The 16,495-nt window shown below is 42.0% G+C and overlaps 1 protein-coding gene across 7 annotated transcripts in view; it reads left to right on the forward strand.

Annotated features, from left to right (window-relative positions):
• EXD3 (exonuclease 3'-5' domain containing 3) overlaps positions 1-16,495 on the forward strand; it is a 611,569-nt gene that overhangs the window by 164,798 nt on the left and 430,276 nt on the right. For 6 of the 7 annotated variants that reach the window (XM_030535478.1, XM_030535479.1, XM_030535481.1 and 3 more), the window contains 3 exons: positions 1,455-1,519; positions 6,026-6,193; positions 11,546-11,713. In XM_030535478.1, coding sequence (XP_030391338.1) covers positions 1,455-1,519; positions 6,026-6,193; positions 11,546-11,713 — 401 coding nt within the window. The remainder of the gene's footprint in view (positions 1-1,454; positions 1,520-6,025; positions 6,194-11,545; positions 11,714-16,495) is intronic. The other variant, XM_030535484.1, reaches the window with a different exon arrangement.

Genomic DNA, 16,495 nt, shown 5'->3' on the forward strand with positions numbered 1-16,495 from the left:
AATTGTTGTGGAGCTTGACTTTCCCAATGATGATGTAAAATATGATGCTATGAATTGTAAATATGACCGAGTCGAGCTTACTGAAGTATTTCCGAGAGGGAACTGCATGGTAGAAGTACCTGAACAAGTGATACGATGGTGTCCGTTTAACATGCAATCTAGTGGCTTCTTACAACATTCTATAATTATCACACTTTATAATGTAGCTGAGTTGAGGCAAAAGTTTTGCACTTGAGGTAGCTTTTCTGTTGGCTGAAGTGGCATAATAAGATACAAGTCTACCAACATTTTGAAGTCAGTTATTCAGGTTTTATAGATAACATACACGGGGTAGTTTAATTGTTTCTCTTTTTCAAGTTTATTTAATTAACCAAGAAGCCTGAGCCTATTTTTAATAAGACTACATTCTGGACTTCAGAATTTAGCAAAAAATTCCCCCATATCATGTTCTAATTGATGTAGAATTGGGTAAGAATATGCTTATGAAACATTCAGAGACCAATATTGAGAATTGTATTGCCTTTTAAATTAAATATGCTTAAATGTTGACAGTTCCAGGAACCCCATTCTGACTGGCTTGATGCATAATAAAGGATTTTAATTTAAATTTTCAGGTAGTTACAAAATCTACTTTTAAAACTTTCTGATGATACTTTTTATCAAGAAAGCTTAAAAAGTTGCTGTGATTATTGGTTTGGTTTGTAAAAGCAGTGGAAAAGCCCAGATGACATTGCCATAATTTTAGTCTGCATTGCATTTGTGGGTTTTGGGTATATCATCCTCTTTCATCTTCCAATAAATAATGCCTTGCCAGGATCGCCATAAACCTTGGACCTAATCTAATAACACAAACAAGTATAGCTGAAGCACAGCAACCTGGCAATTATTGCTAACTGACAGAGTGTCTCCTACAATTACTAAGGCGGTTTCCAAACAAATTCACCCACTTCTGTCTCTCGTCTGACTGCTGGGATGAGGTCCAAGCCCAGGTCTATTCCATCTATTCCAGTGAAAATTTCAGAAAGCATTGATAATCCTTTCTAAACCAAGCATGAAACTAACTCTTCTAGGACTGTATGGTTTTGTATTTCAAAAATGGGAGAGATCAGTCCAGTCGTATTTGCTGAAAAGTGGTGACATGATTTCGTTGTAAATACACCCAGAGAGCTTTGCACCGAATAAGCATTTATGTGTCTGTGGGTGTTTAGTTAAAGCTGTGCATGGATGATGTCTGTTGTGGTTTTGTTAGGCTTCCAGAGCGAGGGGGTTTAGCACTTTAATCCTGAATGACAGTTGGAAGGTTGGTGGTTTCAAACAGTGGCATGGAGGGGCCTATTTCTCTTCAGCAGAACAGTGCACAAGTGTATCTGGACTGCCTGTACAGAAGCACTAAATCTGTTTTGTTTTGTTTTTCTCCCTTATCCCTCTCCCTCACTCCGCCCCCCCACCTCCAGGCCAGGACTCACTTCTATTGCTGAAAACCCTTCAGTCTCTCTGGACAAAGAAAGAGATGAACAAGGTAAGGCTGTATAGTGAACCTCCCCTTCACACTGGAGCTAATAACAGTATGCAAAACGTGTCCAGCCTCAGAGCCCTTGGGTCAGACCCTCCATTCTTCAGGATCGCTTTCAATTCCAATACATAGGGGAAGGACCTACGGATCTGCAGTGTGAAGGGAAAATAAAAGGCAGCTTTGTCCAATGTTCAGCAGTTGTGGGACACGCATACAAGGGCTGCAGTAGACAGGCTGAGTTGTTAAAAAAAATCAAAGTCAATCTTTTATTTTAAACATTTTTTTTGTCCAATTAATGTAGAGAGTAAGAAATATGAAGATGTAAAGTACCCTGTCATCCTTACACCTGGTAAAGAGAGTGTTGAAATTGCCAGCACATCTTCCCATGGTGGGGTGGGGGTGCTTTGCTAAGTGGATAAATATTTAAGCCTTCATATTTCATGATGTCTTTTCATTTTTGGAGCAGTATGCTGCAGTTTGGTTGGATAGTGTCTCTGTGAAATTATTGATATATTTTTAAACAGCCCTATGTTTTTTTCTAGATGCTATGTATAGATTTCTCGAACGGAATGATACATACTTCATCTAAATTTGGGAACTCAGAAAATTAACAAAAAAATTAGACATTACTGGTTAGTGTTTAGCTTCCCATGCTTAGCAGTCTCTGCTTTGCAGCCAGGTTAATAGCATAAATGTTTTCCTGAAATACCTGGGAACGTGCAAAATATCATTTTATTGTGTGGAATATACGCAGTCGACTGTATGCTAGTATGCCCAAAGGACCATAGCCTATGTGCTACTGCCTAGTTGTCAGATTTGCTTGGTTATCATACTTGACTGGTGAATTTCATAGAATTATAGAATATCAGGGTTGGAAGGGACCTCAGGAGGTCATCTAGTCCAACCCCCTGCTCAAAGCAGGACCAATCCTCAGACAGATTTTTGCCCCCAATCCCTAAATAGCCCCCTCAAGGATTGAACTCACAACCCTGGGTTTTGCAGGCCAATGCGCAAAACACTGAGCTACCCCTCCCCTCTTCCAGAATTGAGACCTTCCAGCTCCTCTAGCTTGCGGTCCCCCAGCCTTAGTAATTGAACAGCTGGAAATACAACAATTGAGAGGTATCTTTTTGAATTGTCAATTACTGACACAGACTAGAGCTCAGCAATTCTGAAGACTGAGGCTTTCTATCACGTTACGCTAGAGCAAGAGGAAAACATTAATTGTTAGGATTTGAGGACAGTTCATTCCACCGGAACAACAACAGGGAAAAATAATAATCAAAAGCTATACCCTGTGCAAACTGGAATTTGGATGGATTGCAAACCAAAATATTATGAGAAAGAGTTTCCCATTAAAGTGTCCTGGGCAGACTGTATCACATCTTTTTTGTAACTTAAGGGTCTCCATGACTCATCTCAGCCTACACAACTTATTCAGCAAGTCTCTCAAATTGCATCATCCCAGGAATGCATGTGATTTCAGGTTATTTGCTGTGAACTGCTCCTGAATTTTTTAAAGGAAGACAGACCCCCTTACAGCATATATGTTCATCATACACAGCATGTGGGCTCATGACAAGCATGCACAGCCGCATGGATCCCACTCACTACACTACTCTCCATATCTGCCAATGCAGATGAACCACTTCTCTCTTAAACTGAAAGATGGGCCTGCAGACCAGGAGAAAAGTCATTTGTATCGGTGAGACGGGGAAGCATGGCAATGACAGTGAGGGGGTAAAATGATTCAGTGATTCTAATGTGGAGACTGTACTCTTGATGTCTGCGCGCGCGCACACACACACTCTCTCTCTCAGCTGTCGTCAGGTTGCTACACACACACATTCACTCACTCACTCACTCTTACTTTTCTCCCTCAGCTGTCATCAGGTTGCTGCCATGCAAGGGAACTGATCAGTTTTTGGGGGTATTTCCTACCTTCAGATATATGGTTGTGTCGCATGTTGATGCTAAGGGAAACTGTGTGCATTCATCTGAGAACAGAATAAGATCCTGATTTTGTAACCACTCACCCCATCCCTATCTACCATTTGACATCATCACTGTTACAGACAAAATAATTTGAACCAAAATGACCCTAACCTTGAATGTACAGTAAATGAGTAAAGTTAAAGATTAGATACATTGATTTCACCAAGGCACCTATTGCTTCAACCTGGCACAGGCTTATGTATGTGATTCCTGTTAATGCTAAAGAGAGTTAATCACTTCCATTAACCTCCCCCACCTCTCCACTCCTTGAACACTGATTGAAAAATAGATCTCTACATTAGGCTAGGACTCCAATTCTGAGGGTTTAGAGAGTTCAATGATTTGTACATAGAAGAGAAATAAACTTAATTTTTGAGTAATCTGGCAGGATTAGCAGAAGGTTCTTTGCTTTTGTAACTCAGAATAATGGGCAAAAGAAAATAGACTGGACATCAGTTTCTTAACTATGAGGTTTATTAGGCCGTGGAATACTCTCCCAAGGAAGCCTTGGTATGTGAATCATTGCTAGACTTGCCACATAATTGCAAATGTACTTACGGAAGAATCCTGCACTGGCAAAGTGATGAACATGGTGACCTAACAGGTATTTTCCTCTCTGATATTCATTCAGGTCAGACTTTCTGTACATTCCATGCCATTTATCACTTCCTTAGATCATTAGCAGACTTTAAAGAGAGATTTTCCCACTGCTTAGAATATCTAAGTGATCCGTAATCAAAAATCAATCCAGACATATTGTCATTGCTGCTCTTGCCAGTTTTGCAACTGTTCTGAGATATGTGTGTGAGTGAGGGCTTGCTTTCTTACAAGGCCATTGTGTTCTGTAGCACATCTTGCCAAAGCTCAGATTCTGACTCCAGCCAAAGGAGATGCTGAGCTGGGGGGAGAAAACTCTTGTTCAATTCCAAATGTGCTGAAGTGGGGCTTTGAAAAAAGAGATCATTTATACATAGTGCAGTTTACTTGGCTAGTCATTTTGTTTTCCTTTGGCTGTTGTGACAGATATTTGTGGTTGGCGTTCCACTGTAGCCTGGCTTCTCCTTCTGCTGAATTTTGCAGTGAAGTTAGAGTCCTATATTTGACATCACGATCTCTTGCCACAGGGAAAAATACGTAGGGAGACTTAGCTTAGCAGACTTTTGTCTGAACACACGTCTTTGTTAGTCATCAGCATTGTTCTTGATGCAGTTGATAACCCAGTAAAGAGAAACAGATTTATATTTGTTATAGTCTCAAGGTTTTCCAGCATGAAATGGGATACGGAAAATTACTGGCAAATCACACTGTCTTCCAATACATATTTTAGATGAATAAAAAGGATGAAAACTGACTGGCATATTTTCTCTAGCTATTTTTTTGTTTTCCATGTCATTCTTCAGTCTTTTTTATACTGTTTCCGTTGGAAGCTGCAACTAGGATCATCATGTAGAATAAATTAGTAAAACTTGCTGCAAGCAGGAAACAGCATCGTTCAGATTTTGCCTCTTAGCCAGAAAAAAAGAGAGTAGCTACTGTTACTGAATTCTTCTCTTCTGTCTCTGCTCTCCCCTTGCTCCATGCATGTACCATGTGGTGAAAGGTACTTGTGGGGCTACTGAAGGATGCCATTTCTTCTCCCTCTGAGCTCTCTGGAAACTACCCTCTAATGTAAACATTATAGAGATATTGCCCAGGACTGTTAATTAATCACTTAGACCAGATGGATAGTAAGTTGCCTATTAACATTCACAAAGTAAGCGCTCAATTCCTTAACTTTTTTAAACAGATCACCCAGAAATTCCTTAGATTTATAGCATATTTTTTCCATGTTCCAAGCTTTTCAGCACTCTATCTTATAACTTTAATGAGATGTCCGCTATAAAATGGCAATGGTAGCCTAAACCAAATACCTCACCCTTCTTTGGAGAAGGGGAAATTGGATTTCAAATAGGGCAATTTGAGTTTTCAACAAGTTTCTGATGCTAAATGTTTTATCCTGTATTTAAATCCTTAACTATTTTAGTCTTAGGGTTTTCCACTCTAGTGTAAGGTGTTGCATAATTGTGATTGCAATGGTTATGTGATGAATATAAACGTTTGCAGTGCAGGAATGGAGAGTTGGTTTTTTTTATCTGTGTTCTTATCTGTAGGTATATTAGAAGTGCAGATAATAGGGTTTGTAAACCTGCCTGCCTTTACTGTCACCACTTCTTCAATAACACCCCCTCCCCCAAATCCTAAGCCCCTTTGTCCTGCAGAATAACTTATCTGTATTTATGGGATAATTAGTGTTGGCAATTGCTGCTTTTCCCATTGGGTTTGATGTGAAATGGGCCATGAAGGAATCTTTAATGACATGAAAAGTCACTAGAAGCAGAGATGGTGGTTGAATAGCAACAGTTACCTCCCTGAATAGATTAAATTAAATAATAATAAAAAAATCTTTGTGTAGTGCTGGGGGAAGGGAGGATTCACTAATCTATTTGTATATGACAATGTATTTTTGTATCTCGGCAGCTCAAGGAAGAAACCAGGCGGGGTTTTGCAGCTCTGGAAGACCCATTGGCCGGACTCCTGGACATGCTGGAGAGCAGCAGTGACTGGAAGGGGAAAGGGCATTCCTTGGGGTATTACATCACCAATGAGTTGCAACTTTGGATAAAGGAACATCCTGCTGTTCAGAAGGTTAGAGAGAGAAAGAGACAGAGCCTGGAGAAAAGAGAGGGATTTTCATGCTCCCAAAGTGCCTCCCTCTCCTCCAATCACTTTATTCCATAGTCCAGTTCCTTTCCATTAGTGCACACACAAACATAATGTGACCTGCTGATGGAATTCATACTGAGGTAGTATGTCCAGTGATACTGTCATGAAAGTGAAGCAACAACAATGATGCTAAAATATCTTCCCATTTCCTCCCACTGCCTGGGATTTCTATTTCCCCAGATCAAGCTGCCTTGCTGGAATATGGACCTTTCAGTCTTTCCCCTTGTTGGAGGTTTTCCCATTGGAACCAACATCCCATAAGCCCAATTACTGTATGCTCTTCCAGTTTTGCACATAGAAGACAATTACTGAATGATTATTTAACTCTGTCAATGTGGTAGTAGCTTCTATCACTCAAAGTGCTGAAAGTGGTAACAATATGAATCTCCTGGTAGCTTGAGTGATCAAGCTGAAGTTATAGGGTCATCAAAGTAGTAATTCATCCATTTCCTTGGCCTGTTGCATTCTGATACCTTGAGATTTTTCCTTTCTCTATACTGCTTCCTGTGAACTTTAGGTAGTTTTGTCTTCGTACCATTTGATTTTTCATTTTTATTCCAAGTGCCTGAGTTTGCAAGTTCAGCTTCTCCATTCAGAGCCCCAAGATTTCTATTTTCTGCCATTGCAGTCTGTTGTAGTTGAATCAAACACAGAACTAAGAGTAAAGAACTTCAAAGTTTTAATGGAATGTTCATGTATGAAAGTATGTATTAGTAGTTGTGCCCCTGTGTCATGACACTATCCTTTTGCCTCAAGGCCGCTCCAGGACGCTGGAGGGTAGGGATAGGATAAGAACATAAGAACGGCCGTACTGGGTCAGACCAAAGGTCCATCTAGCCCAGTATCTGTCTACCGACAGTGGCCAATGCCAAGTGCCCCAGAGGGAGAGAAGCTAACAGGCAATGATCAAGTGATCTCTCTCCTGCCATCCATCTCCATCCTCTGATGAACAGAGGCTAGGAACACCATTCTTTACCTTTCTTGGCTAATAGCCATTTATGGACTTAGCCACCATGAATTTATCCAGTTCCCTTTTAAACATTGTTATAGTCCTAGCCTTCAGAACCTCCTCAGGTAAGGAGTTCCACAAGTTGACTGCACTGTGTGAAGAAGAACTTCCTTTTATTTGTTTTAAACCTGCTACCTATTAATTTCATTTGGTGACCCCTAGTTCTTGTATTATGGGAATAAGTAAATAACTTTTCCTTATCCACTTTCTCCACATCACTCATGATTTTTTATACCTCTATCATACCTCCCCCTAGTCTCCTCTTTTCCAAGCTGAAGAGGCCTAGCCTCTTTAATCTTTCCTCATATGGGACCTTCTCCAAACCCCTAATCATTTTAGTTGCCCTTTTCTGAACCTTTTCTAGTGCTAGAATATCTTTTTTGAGGTGAGGAGACCACATCTGTACACAGTATTCGAGATGTGGGCGTACCGTGGATTTATATAAGGGCAATAATATATTCTCAGTCTTTTTCTCTATTCTCTTTTTAATGATTCCTAACATCCTGTTTGCTTTTTTGACTGCCTCTGCGCACTGGGTGGACATCTTCAGAGAACTATCCACAATGACGCCAAGATCTTTTTCCTGACTCATTGTAGCTAAATTAGCCCCCATCATATTGTATGTATAGTTGGAGTTATTTTTTCCAATGTGCATTACTTTACATTTATCCACATTAAATTTCATTTGCCATTTTGTTGCCCAATCACTTAGTTTTGTGAGATCTTTTTGAAGTTCTTCACATTCTGCTTTGGTCTTAACTATCTTGAGTAGTTTAGTCTCATGTGCAAACTTTGCCACCTCACTGTTTACCCCTTTCTCCAGATCATTTATGAATAAATTGAATAGGATTGGTCCTAGGACTGACCCTTGGGGAACACCACTAGTTACCCTTCTCCATTCTGAGAATTTACCATTAATTCTAACCCTTTGTTCCTTGTCTTTTAACCAGTTCTCAATCCATGAAAGGACCTTCCCTTTTATCCCATGACAGCTTAATTTACGTAAGAGCCTTTGGTGAGGGACCTTGTCAAAGGCTTTCTGGAAATCTAAGTACACTGTGTCCACTGGATCTCCCTTGTCCACATGTTTGCTGACCCCTTCAAAGAACTCTAATAGATTAGTAAGACACGATTTCCCTTTACAGAAACCATGTTCACTGTTGCTCAACAGTTTATGTTTTTCTATGTGTCTGACAATTTTATTCTTAACTATTGTTTCGACTAATTTGCCCAGTACTGACGTTAGACTTGCCGGTCTGTAATTGCCGGGATCACCTCTAGAGCCCTTTTTAAATATTGGCGTTACATTAGCTAACTTCCAGTCATTGGGTACTGAAGCTGATTTAAAGGACAGGTTACAAACCTTAGTTAATAATTCCGCAACTTCACATTTGAGTTATTTCAGAACTCTTGGGTAAATTTCATCTGGTCCCGGTGATTTGTTAATGTTGAGTTTATCAATTCCAAAACCTCCTCTAGTGACACTTCAATCTGTGACAGTTCCTCAGATTTGTCACCTACAAAAGCCGGCTCAGGTTTGGGAATCTCCTTAACATCCTCAGCCGTGAAGACTAAAGCAAAGAATCCATTTAGTTTCTCCGCAATGACTTTATCGTCTTTAAGCGCTCCTTTTGTATTTCATCATCAAGGGACCCCACTGGTTGTTTAGCAGGCTTCCTGCTTCTGATGTACTTAAAAAACATTTTATTACCACCTTTGGAGCTTTTGGCTAGCTGTTCTTCAAACTCTTCTTTGGCTTTTCTTATTATACTCTTGCACGTAAGCTGGCGGTGTTTGTGCTCCTTTCTGTTTGCCTCACTAGGATTTGACTTCCACTTTTTAAAGGAAGTCTTTTTATTTCTCACTGTTTCTTTTACATGGTTGTTAAGCCACGGTGGCTCTTTTTTAGTTCTTTTACTGTGTTTCTTAATTTGGGGTATACATTGAAGTTGGACCTCTATTATGGTGTCTTTAAAAAGGGTCCATGCAGCTTGCAGGGATTTCACTTTAGTCACTGTACCTTTTAACTTCTGTTTAACTAACCCCCTCATTTTTGCATAGTTCCCCCTTTTGAAATTAAATGCCACAGTGTTGTGCTCTTGAGGTGTTCTTCCCCCCACAGGGACGTTGAATGCTATTGTATTATGGTCACTATTTCCAAGCGGTCCTGCTATAGTTACCTCTTGGACCAGCTCCTGTGCTCCACTCAGGATTAAATCTAGAGTTGCCTCTCCCCTTGTGGGTTCCCGTACCAGCTTCTCCGTGAAGAAGTCATTTAAAGTATCGAGAAATTTTATCTCTGCATTTCGTCCTGAAGTGAAATGTTCCCAGTCAATATGGGGATAATTGAAATCCCCCTCTATTGTTGGGTTCTTAATTTTGATAGCCTCTCTAATTTCCCTTAGCATTTCATCATCACTATTACTGTCCTTGTCAGGTGGTCGATAAGAGATCCCTAATGTTATATTTTTTATTAGAGCATGAAATTTCTATCCATAGCGATACAGAGGGATCTAGACAAATTAGAGGACTGGGCCAAAAGAAACCTGATGACGTTCAACAAGGACAAGTGCAGAGTCCTGCACTTAGGACGGAAGAATCCCATTCACTGTTACAGACTAGGGACCGAGTGGCTAGGCAGCAGTTCTACAGAAAAGGACCTAGGGGTTACAGTGGATGAGAAGCTGGATAAGAGTCAACAGTGTGCCTTTGTTGCCAAGAAAGCTAACAGCATTTTGGGCTGTATAAGTAAGGGCATTGCCAGCAGATCGAGGGACGTGATCATTCCCCTCTATTCGACATTGGTGAGGCCCCATCTGGAGTACTGTGTCCAGTTTTGGGCCCCACACTACAAGAAGGATGTGGAAAAGTTGGAAAGAGTCCAGCGGAGGGCAACAAAAATGATTAGGGGGCTGGAGCACATGACTTATGAGGAGAGGCTGAGGGAACTGGGATTGTTTAGTCTGCAGAAGAGAAGAATGAGGGGGGATATGATAGCTGCTTTCAACTACCTGAAAGAAGAAGAAGTGAGCTGTAGCCCACGAAAGCTTATGCTGAAGTAAATTTGTTAGTCTCTAATGTGCTACAAGTACTCCTGTTCTTTTTACCTGAAAGGGAGTTCCAAAGAGGATGGATCTAGACCAGTGGTCCCCAACCTTTTTGGCTGGCGGGTGCGAGCCGAAGGACCACTGCGGTGGCAAAGCACCCGCCAAAATGCTGCCATCGAGAGTCCCACCGAAATTCGGGAGCGACACCTCTCGATGACGCCACTTGTCGACAGCAAGCGGCGTCATCAAGAGGCGTCCCCGCCGAAATTTGGGGACGACGCCTCTCGATGACATCACTTGTCGGCGACAAGCATCGTCATCGAGAGGCATCTCCGCCGAAATGACACTGAAATTTGGCGTCATTTTGGCGGGTGTTCTCCCGGGGGCCAGGACGCGGGGCATTCAGATGCCCCCGCGGGTGCCATGGCACCCGTGGGCACCGCGTTGGGGACCACCGATCTAGACTGTTCTCTGTGGTACCTGATGACAGAACAAGGAGTAATGGTCTCAAGTTGCAGCAGGGGAGGTTTAGGTTGGATATTCGGAAAAACTTTTTCACTCAGAGAGTGGTGAAGAACTGGAATGGGTTACCTAGGGAGATGGTGGAATCTCCTTCCGTAGAGGTTTTTAAGGTCAGGCTTGACAAAGCCCTGGCTGGTATGATTTAGTTGGGGATTGGTCCTGCTTTGAGCAGGGAGTTGGACTAGATGACCTCCTGAGCTCCCTTCCAGCCCTGATATTCTATGATTCTATGACCTGGGAACAAGACTGGGAGTGAAATTGCGTTCTCATGCATGGCTGAGAAGGGTTGCCTGTGGAGAGCTGGTGGATGCAAGAGCCAGGAGGCTTGTTTCTGCTGTGGGAACTTACCACAAAAGGTACCTTCTCTGACCTGGTTTCTAACTCCCGTGTTGAGTTGGAGGTGTGAATACTGCAAGAAATTCTGTTAGCAAAAAGAGGTTTTCCCCATGCTCAGATTGATATTTGTACCGGGCCTCTCCAAGTTCTACCCCACTAACATTTAATGTTGTTTTAATTGGCCACTGTGAAGTAATGTGTGTAGCATGTTGCCCTGATTTCTGTGTCAAACTCCAAGGAGGAACTGGAGAACCCCTTTCTAATGGGTTGGCTTGTCTGATGTTTTAAAAAGCTACATTTTGGACTGTCATTGAATTATGTTGGTCTTTATGAAACCTGTGTTTGACTCTGATTTCTTAGTCTGACTTGAGGCTGAAGAAGCTCCAGACCCGAGTGTTCAGAATACTAGCCCAGAGCCAAGTTAATCTCCTTGACCCGCTGATCAGCATTTTTCAGCTACATACAGCAGACCAGAACAGTTTGCTTGGACATGTCAGTCACATTTACCACAAGGGCAAGTACAAAGAGGTGGGTCTTGATTATCAACTTGATTTTCACACTGAGAGCTTTGATTCCCTGTTAGTGTCTGGGCCTTTTTTTCATTATATTTGTGTGTAAATTCCATTTCCTAATGGCAGCAAGGCCTGTGCGTGGTGTAATTTAGTATGATCGTTGTACTTGGTGGTACTTATTTAGTCTTCCTTCAACCTCATGCCTCATACTGGGAGAGCACACAACTCCAGTCAAACCCAACTCCCTTTGTGAGTTTTGCAAGAATTTGGTTAATTTTTGGGTACTTTATTTTGAGTGCTTAATAAAATAAAAAATAATCCATTCCACACGTCCTGGTTTTGACCAGAAATGGAATATTGTGAGGGACATCTTTTGTGGTATATATCACCTGACTGAAAATCTTACCAGACAGATTCTCTGTTTCATGGGATTACTGAATCAAGATGTTTGACTAATTTCAAGTGTGATTGTAAATAAGATTTTGCTAGACATTTGAGGCTCCAGGGACACAGATGAGTTTTTCACTGCTATCTTTTGGAAATGCAGATTCTTTCAAGCATTTTGAACTGGAAAGCTCCAAATTATTTTTGAAGCTGTTTCTCTAGGGTCCTTTCCCTGACTTGAGCACTTCTCAGGCAGGAAGAGTTGGCTCATAACCTTTTTTCCTTAAGAAGAAGAACCAAATACAGTGTTTTTTCTCAGGGTTGTCCACGGGATATCAGAGCTATTTCATTTCCCTTACCCATATCTTTCTCCCAATTATAGTATCACCAAAAGAACAAATGCAGGTCCTGACCCGTACACTCCAAGACAGAGTAGAGTAATAGAATGTGGCAGACAATCTTGGCACTAGGACTATGAGGCCTCTGCTGCAAGCAACGGCGAGGATGTCTATATTATGCTGATTCTACTGTAACCTCTTGTAGGGCTCCTTTCAGGTGGGGCAGTAACAAACGTTCAGATGTGAGCCTCTTCGCCCCCTTTTGTCCCACCTTAAGTCTTCAGAAGGTTGAAATCCTTCTAAATATTTGATATTATTCTCTGCTTTTTCCATCCCCTTGTTTAAGCCCTAAGGGTTATCTATAGAATGGGGCACCAACATTTCAGGCCATGTCTACATCTAAAATTTTGCAGCGCTGGTTGTTACAGCTGTATTAGTACAGCTGTATAGGGCCAGCGCTGCAGAGTGACCACACTTACAGCAACCAGCGCTGCAAGTGGTGTTAGATGTGGCCACACTGCAGCGCTGTTGGGCGGCTTCAAGGGGGGTTCCGGGAACGCGAGAGCAAACCGGGAAAGGCGACCAGCTTCGCCGCGGTTTGCTCTCGCGTTCCCGGAGCCACCCAGCAAACCGCAGGGAAGGAGACCTGCTTGCTCGGGGTTCCGGGAACGAGAGAGCAAACCGGGGAAGGAGACCAGCTTCGCCGCGGTTTGCTCTCGCGTTCCCGGAGCCACCCAGCAAACCGCAGGGAAGGAGACCTGCTTGCTCGGGGTTCCGGGAACGAGAGAGCAAACCGGGGAAGGAGACCAGCTTCGCCGTGGTTTGCTCTCGCGTTCCCGGAGCCACCCAGCAAACCCCAGAGAAGGAGACCTGCTTGCTCGGGGTTCCGGGAACGAGAGAGCAAACCGGGGAAGGAGACCAGCTTCGCCGCGGTTTGCTCTCGCGTTCCCGGAGCCACCCAGCAAACCGCAGAGAAGGAGACCTGCTTGCTCGGGGTTCCGGGAACGAGAGAGCAAACCGGGAAAGGAGACCAGCTTGATTACCAGAGGCTTCCTCCTTCCACGGAGGTCAAGAAAAGCGCTGGTAAGTGTCTACATTGGATTACCAGCGCTGGATCCTCTACACCCGAGACAAAACGGGAGTACGGCCAGCGCTGCAAACAGGGAGTTGCAGCGCTGGTGATGCCCTGCAGATGTGTACACCTTCAAAGTGGCAGCGCTGTAACTCCCTCACCAGCGCTGCAACTTTCTGATGTAGACAAGCCCTCAGTCTTTACTTCACAGAAATACACTCCCTTTAGTCCACTGGATACATTTAATATTCTCATGTGAACAATGCATCCTTGCCTCATGTGTTCATGTCCCACCTCTCACAAATCGCATAAGAGAACAGTGTCTCTGCAGACAATGAAGTCTCTGATGTTCCTAGAGACTGGTGTGCTGGTTATCTCATTTACTTCTGAAGCTGATCTGATCCCTCCCATGGCCTTCAATATTAGAGCTTCTCAAAGGCTGAACCAATTTGTCTGTCAGAATAACAGTAATTTGTGCAGCTGAGCCAAGCATTCTCTTGGGATTTGTGAATTTTGGATTGTCACCTCCAGTGCTAATAGAACACTGTGGCTGTGGATGAAAGTAGTGGGGGTATAAAAAGTAATAATGGGAAGATAAATCTTGAATTATTTGGTGATAGCACCCTTTTGTTGGCAGATGCCACAGATGTGAATAATTTCTGCTACTCAGAGTTATGAGCACCTCAGGGATGGAAGTTGTTTGTAACTCTGAAATGTTCATAACTCTGAACAAAATGTTAGGGTTCTTTCAAAAGTTTACAGTGGAACATTGATTTAATACAGCTTTGAAACTTCACAATGCAGAAGAAATATGCTACTTTCGCTTTATTTTTTAATAGTTTACCTTTAACACAATACGGTACTGTATTTGCTTTTTCCTTTCTTTTTTTTTTTTTTTTGTCTCTTCTTTTGCCTGATTGCATACTTACAGTTCCAAATGAGGTATGTGGTTGATTGGTCAGTTAGTAACTCTGGTGTTCGCAAGTCTGAGGTTCTACTGTAATAGTCGCAGATAGCAAATGCATTCTGTGAGGCACCCCTCTGAGTATGGGAGGATAAGATGAGCCTCACTGGCCACTGGATGGCACCACTGCTCCCAAAACATATAGTGGGAGCCTTATTTTTCTGACTGTTAAGTAAGGTGACAGTTAAGGAAAAAGGCAGAAGTGTCTGTGTGGCAAGTTTCTGGGTGTGTTTCCATTCTGGTGTGAATGCAGTTGATGGCAGCTGCTGATGGAATGCAGTACTATGGTGCTGACAAAAAAGGGTTTTAAAGCTGACAATTAGAGTGTATACTATTGTTTGGTAATGGGGCTAGTATCTAAACAGAGGGATTTAAAAATGTCTATTTATACAGTTCCAGCTGGGGTGCCTTTAGATATATTTCCTCTTTCTTATACAGCTGCTTTCATGAGCCAAGCATAGTTGCAAGGTGAGTTTCAGTAGTCACCCTAAACTGTACATTGAGCTATCTAATGTTAGTGTATTAGACTATTTTGTGTTCAGGCTGAACCTGGAGAAAATGCCATGCACATCATGTGTTGTGCAGGACTCCAAGGCGCTGATAGTATTGTAGTCTTTCAGAACTCCCTTTCTTGAGCTCTCCATTTCGATGTTGGTGAATGGCTTTATGAAAACCAAGATGGCCGCCGGTACTTTTTAAACAATGATGGAATTCAGCAGACCAGAGGCTAATATAGTGCGATGCTATTCTGTGAAGAGACGCTGAATAGGCCAGGCTGTGCTTTAGAAGAATGAGGGATAGGCAGAAGGCAAGCTAGTGTTTCATGGTCATCTTATGTTACACTTCAGCCTTTCAAAGAGTGTCTGGGGCTGGTTGAATGAACCTCTCCTGCACTCCAAATGCAGGAATCTAAAGACAAAGGAGACTCTTGTCACTTGCAGGCCCCTTCAGCGAATAAAAGCTATTGTCACATGAACAGGGGCAGTCTGGCAGGCTGTGCATGCTTCAGTGCCCCATGATATCGCTAAGTCTCAGCAGAAACCACATTCAGTGCCCTGTCAGCTTTGATTAGCAGGGTCTCATGACTTAATGTGCTGCGATATTTCATGTCTAAGGGTAGCGGCTGTCTTTCTGTGGGATGAATGCCCTCTATTGTCCACTAAGTTATTTTATTTACATTTTTTAAACAGCTTATGAAGGTAAAAAGATAGCTGTGCTAAAAAAAAAATCAAATTCCTTTGCTTGTGGATCAGTAGTAAGTGCTTCTAGGGTCAGATACAGTGAAACTTGTTTTCGCAATTAGCATCAAAGTTCTGGTTTTGTTTAACAGCTTTATATTAAATTCTAAACAGGTGGCAGTGGAGCTGGGTTTAGGAAGGAAACAATAAATAATCTTTTTAGCCTCTGACAACCAGAAATATTCCTTGGCTTGAGAGAACTCCCACTCAAAGCTCTCTCTGCATTAGAAATCTGGGGACTTTTTTCTTGTTCTGTTTGTTTTTTATACAAGAACATTGGGGCTAAGGTTTAGCAGGGATGGGGAGATAATTTTTGCATTTCATTTTTAACGAATAAATGACATTCTCCTTCTGTATTTATTGTTTTTGTACAGAAAATGGATTTTGTAAATATGTTAAATTGAGCTAATACTTGCTAGTTTTCAATAAAAGAAACAGATTTTTAAATTATATCTAAGGCTAATTGCTAAAATTAGGAATTAGGCGATAAAGGCATTAAAATATACCATTTATTTATTTTAACTCCACCCATGTTAGTGTTCTCAAAAACTGCATTAACACAGGGTTAGGGTTGAGATTACATCAGTAATTTAGAGTAAAGTTTTTTCTGGGATGGTTTAATTATTCAAAAAATAAGCATGATAAACCCAGGAAATTCAGAGTTAGAGATAAACTCAAAATAAATCCAAACATGCTAAGGATCTAGCAATTCACATTTCAGGCATGCAGGCTACCTTAACTCAGCCCTCTAGTGATGCCTAATATGATTATGATTGTGGCATATTCACGTTTGTCGTTTTAA

This window comes from Gopherus evgoodei, chromosome 16 (genome assembly GCF_007399415.2).
Source record: "Gopherus evgoodei ecotype Sinaloan lineage chromosome 16, rGopEvg1_v1.p, whole genome shotgun sequence".
Classification (NCBI taxonomy): Eukaryota; Metazoa; Chordata; order Testudines; family Testudinidae; genus Gopherus; species Gopherus evgoodei.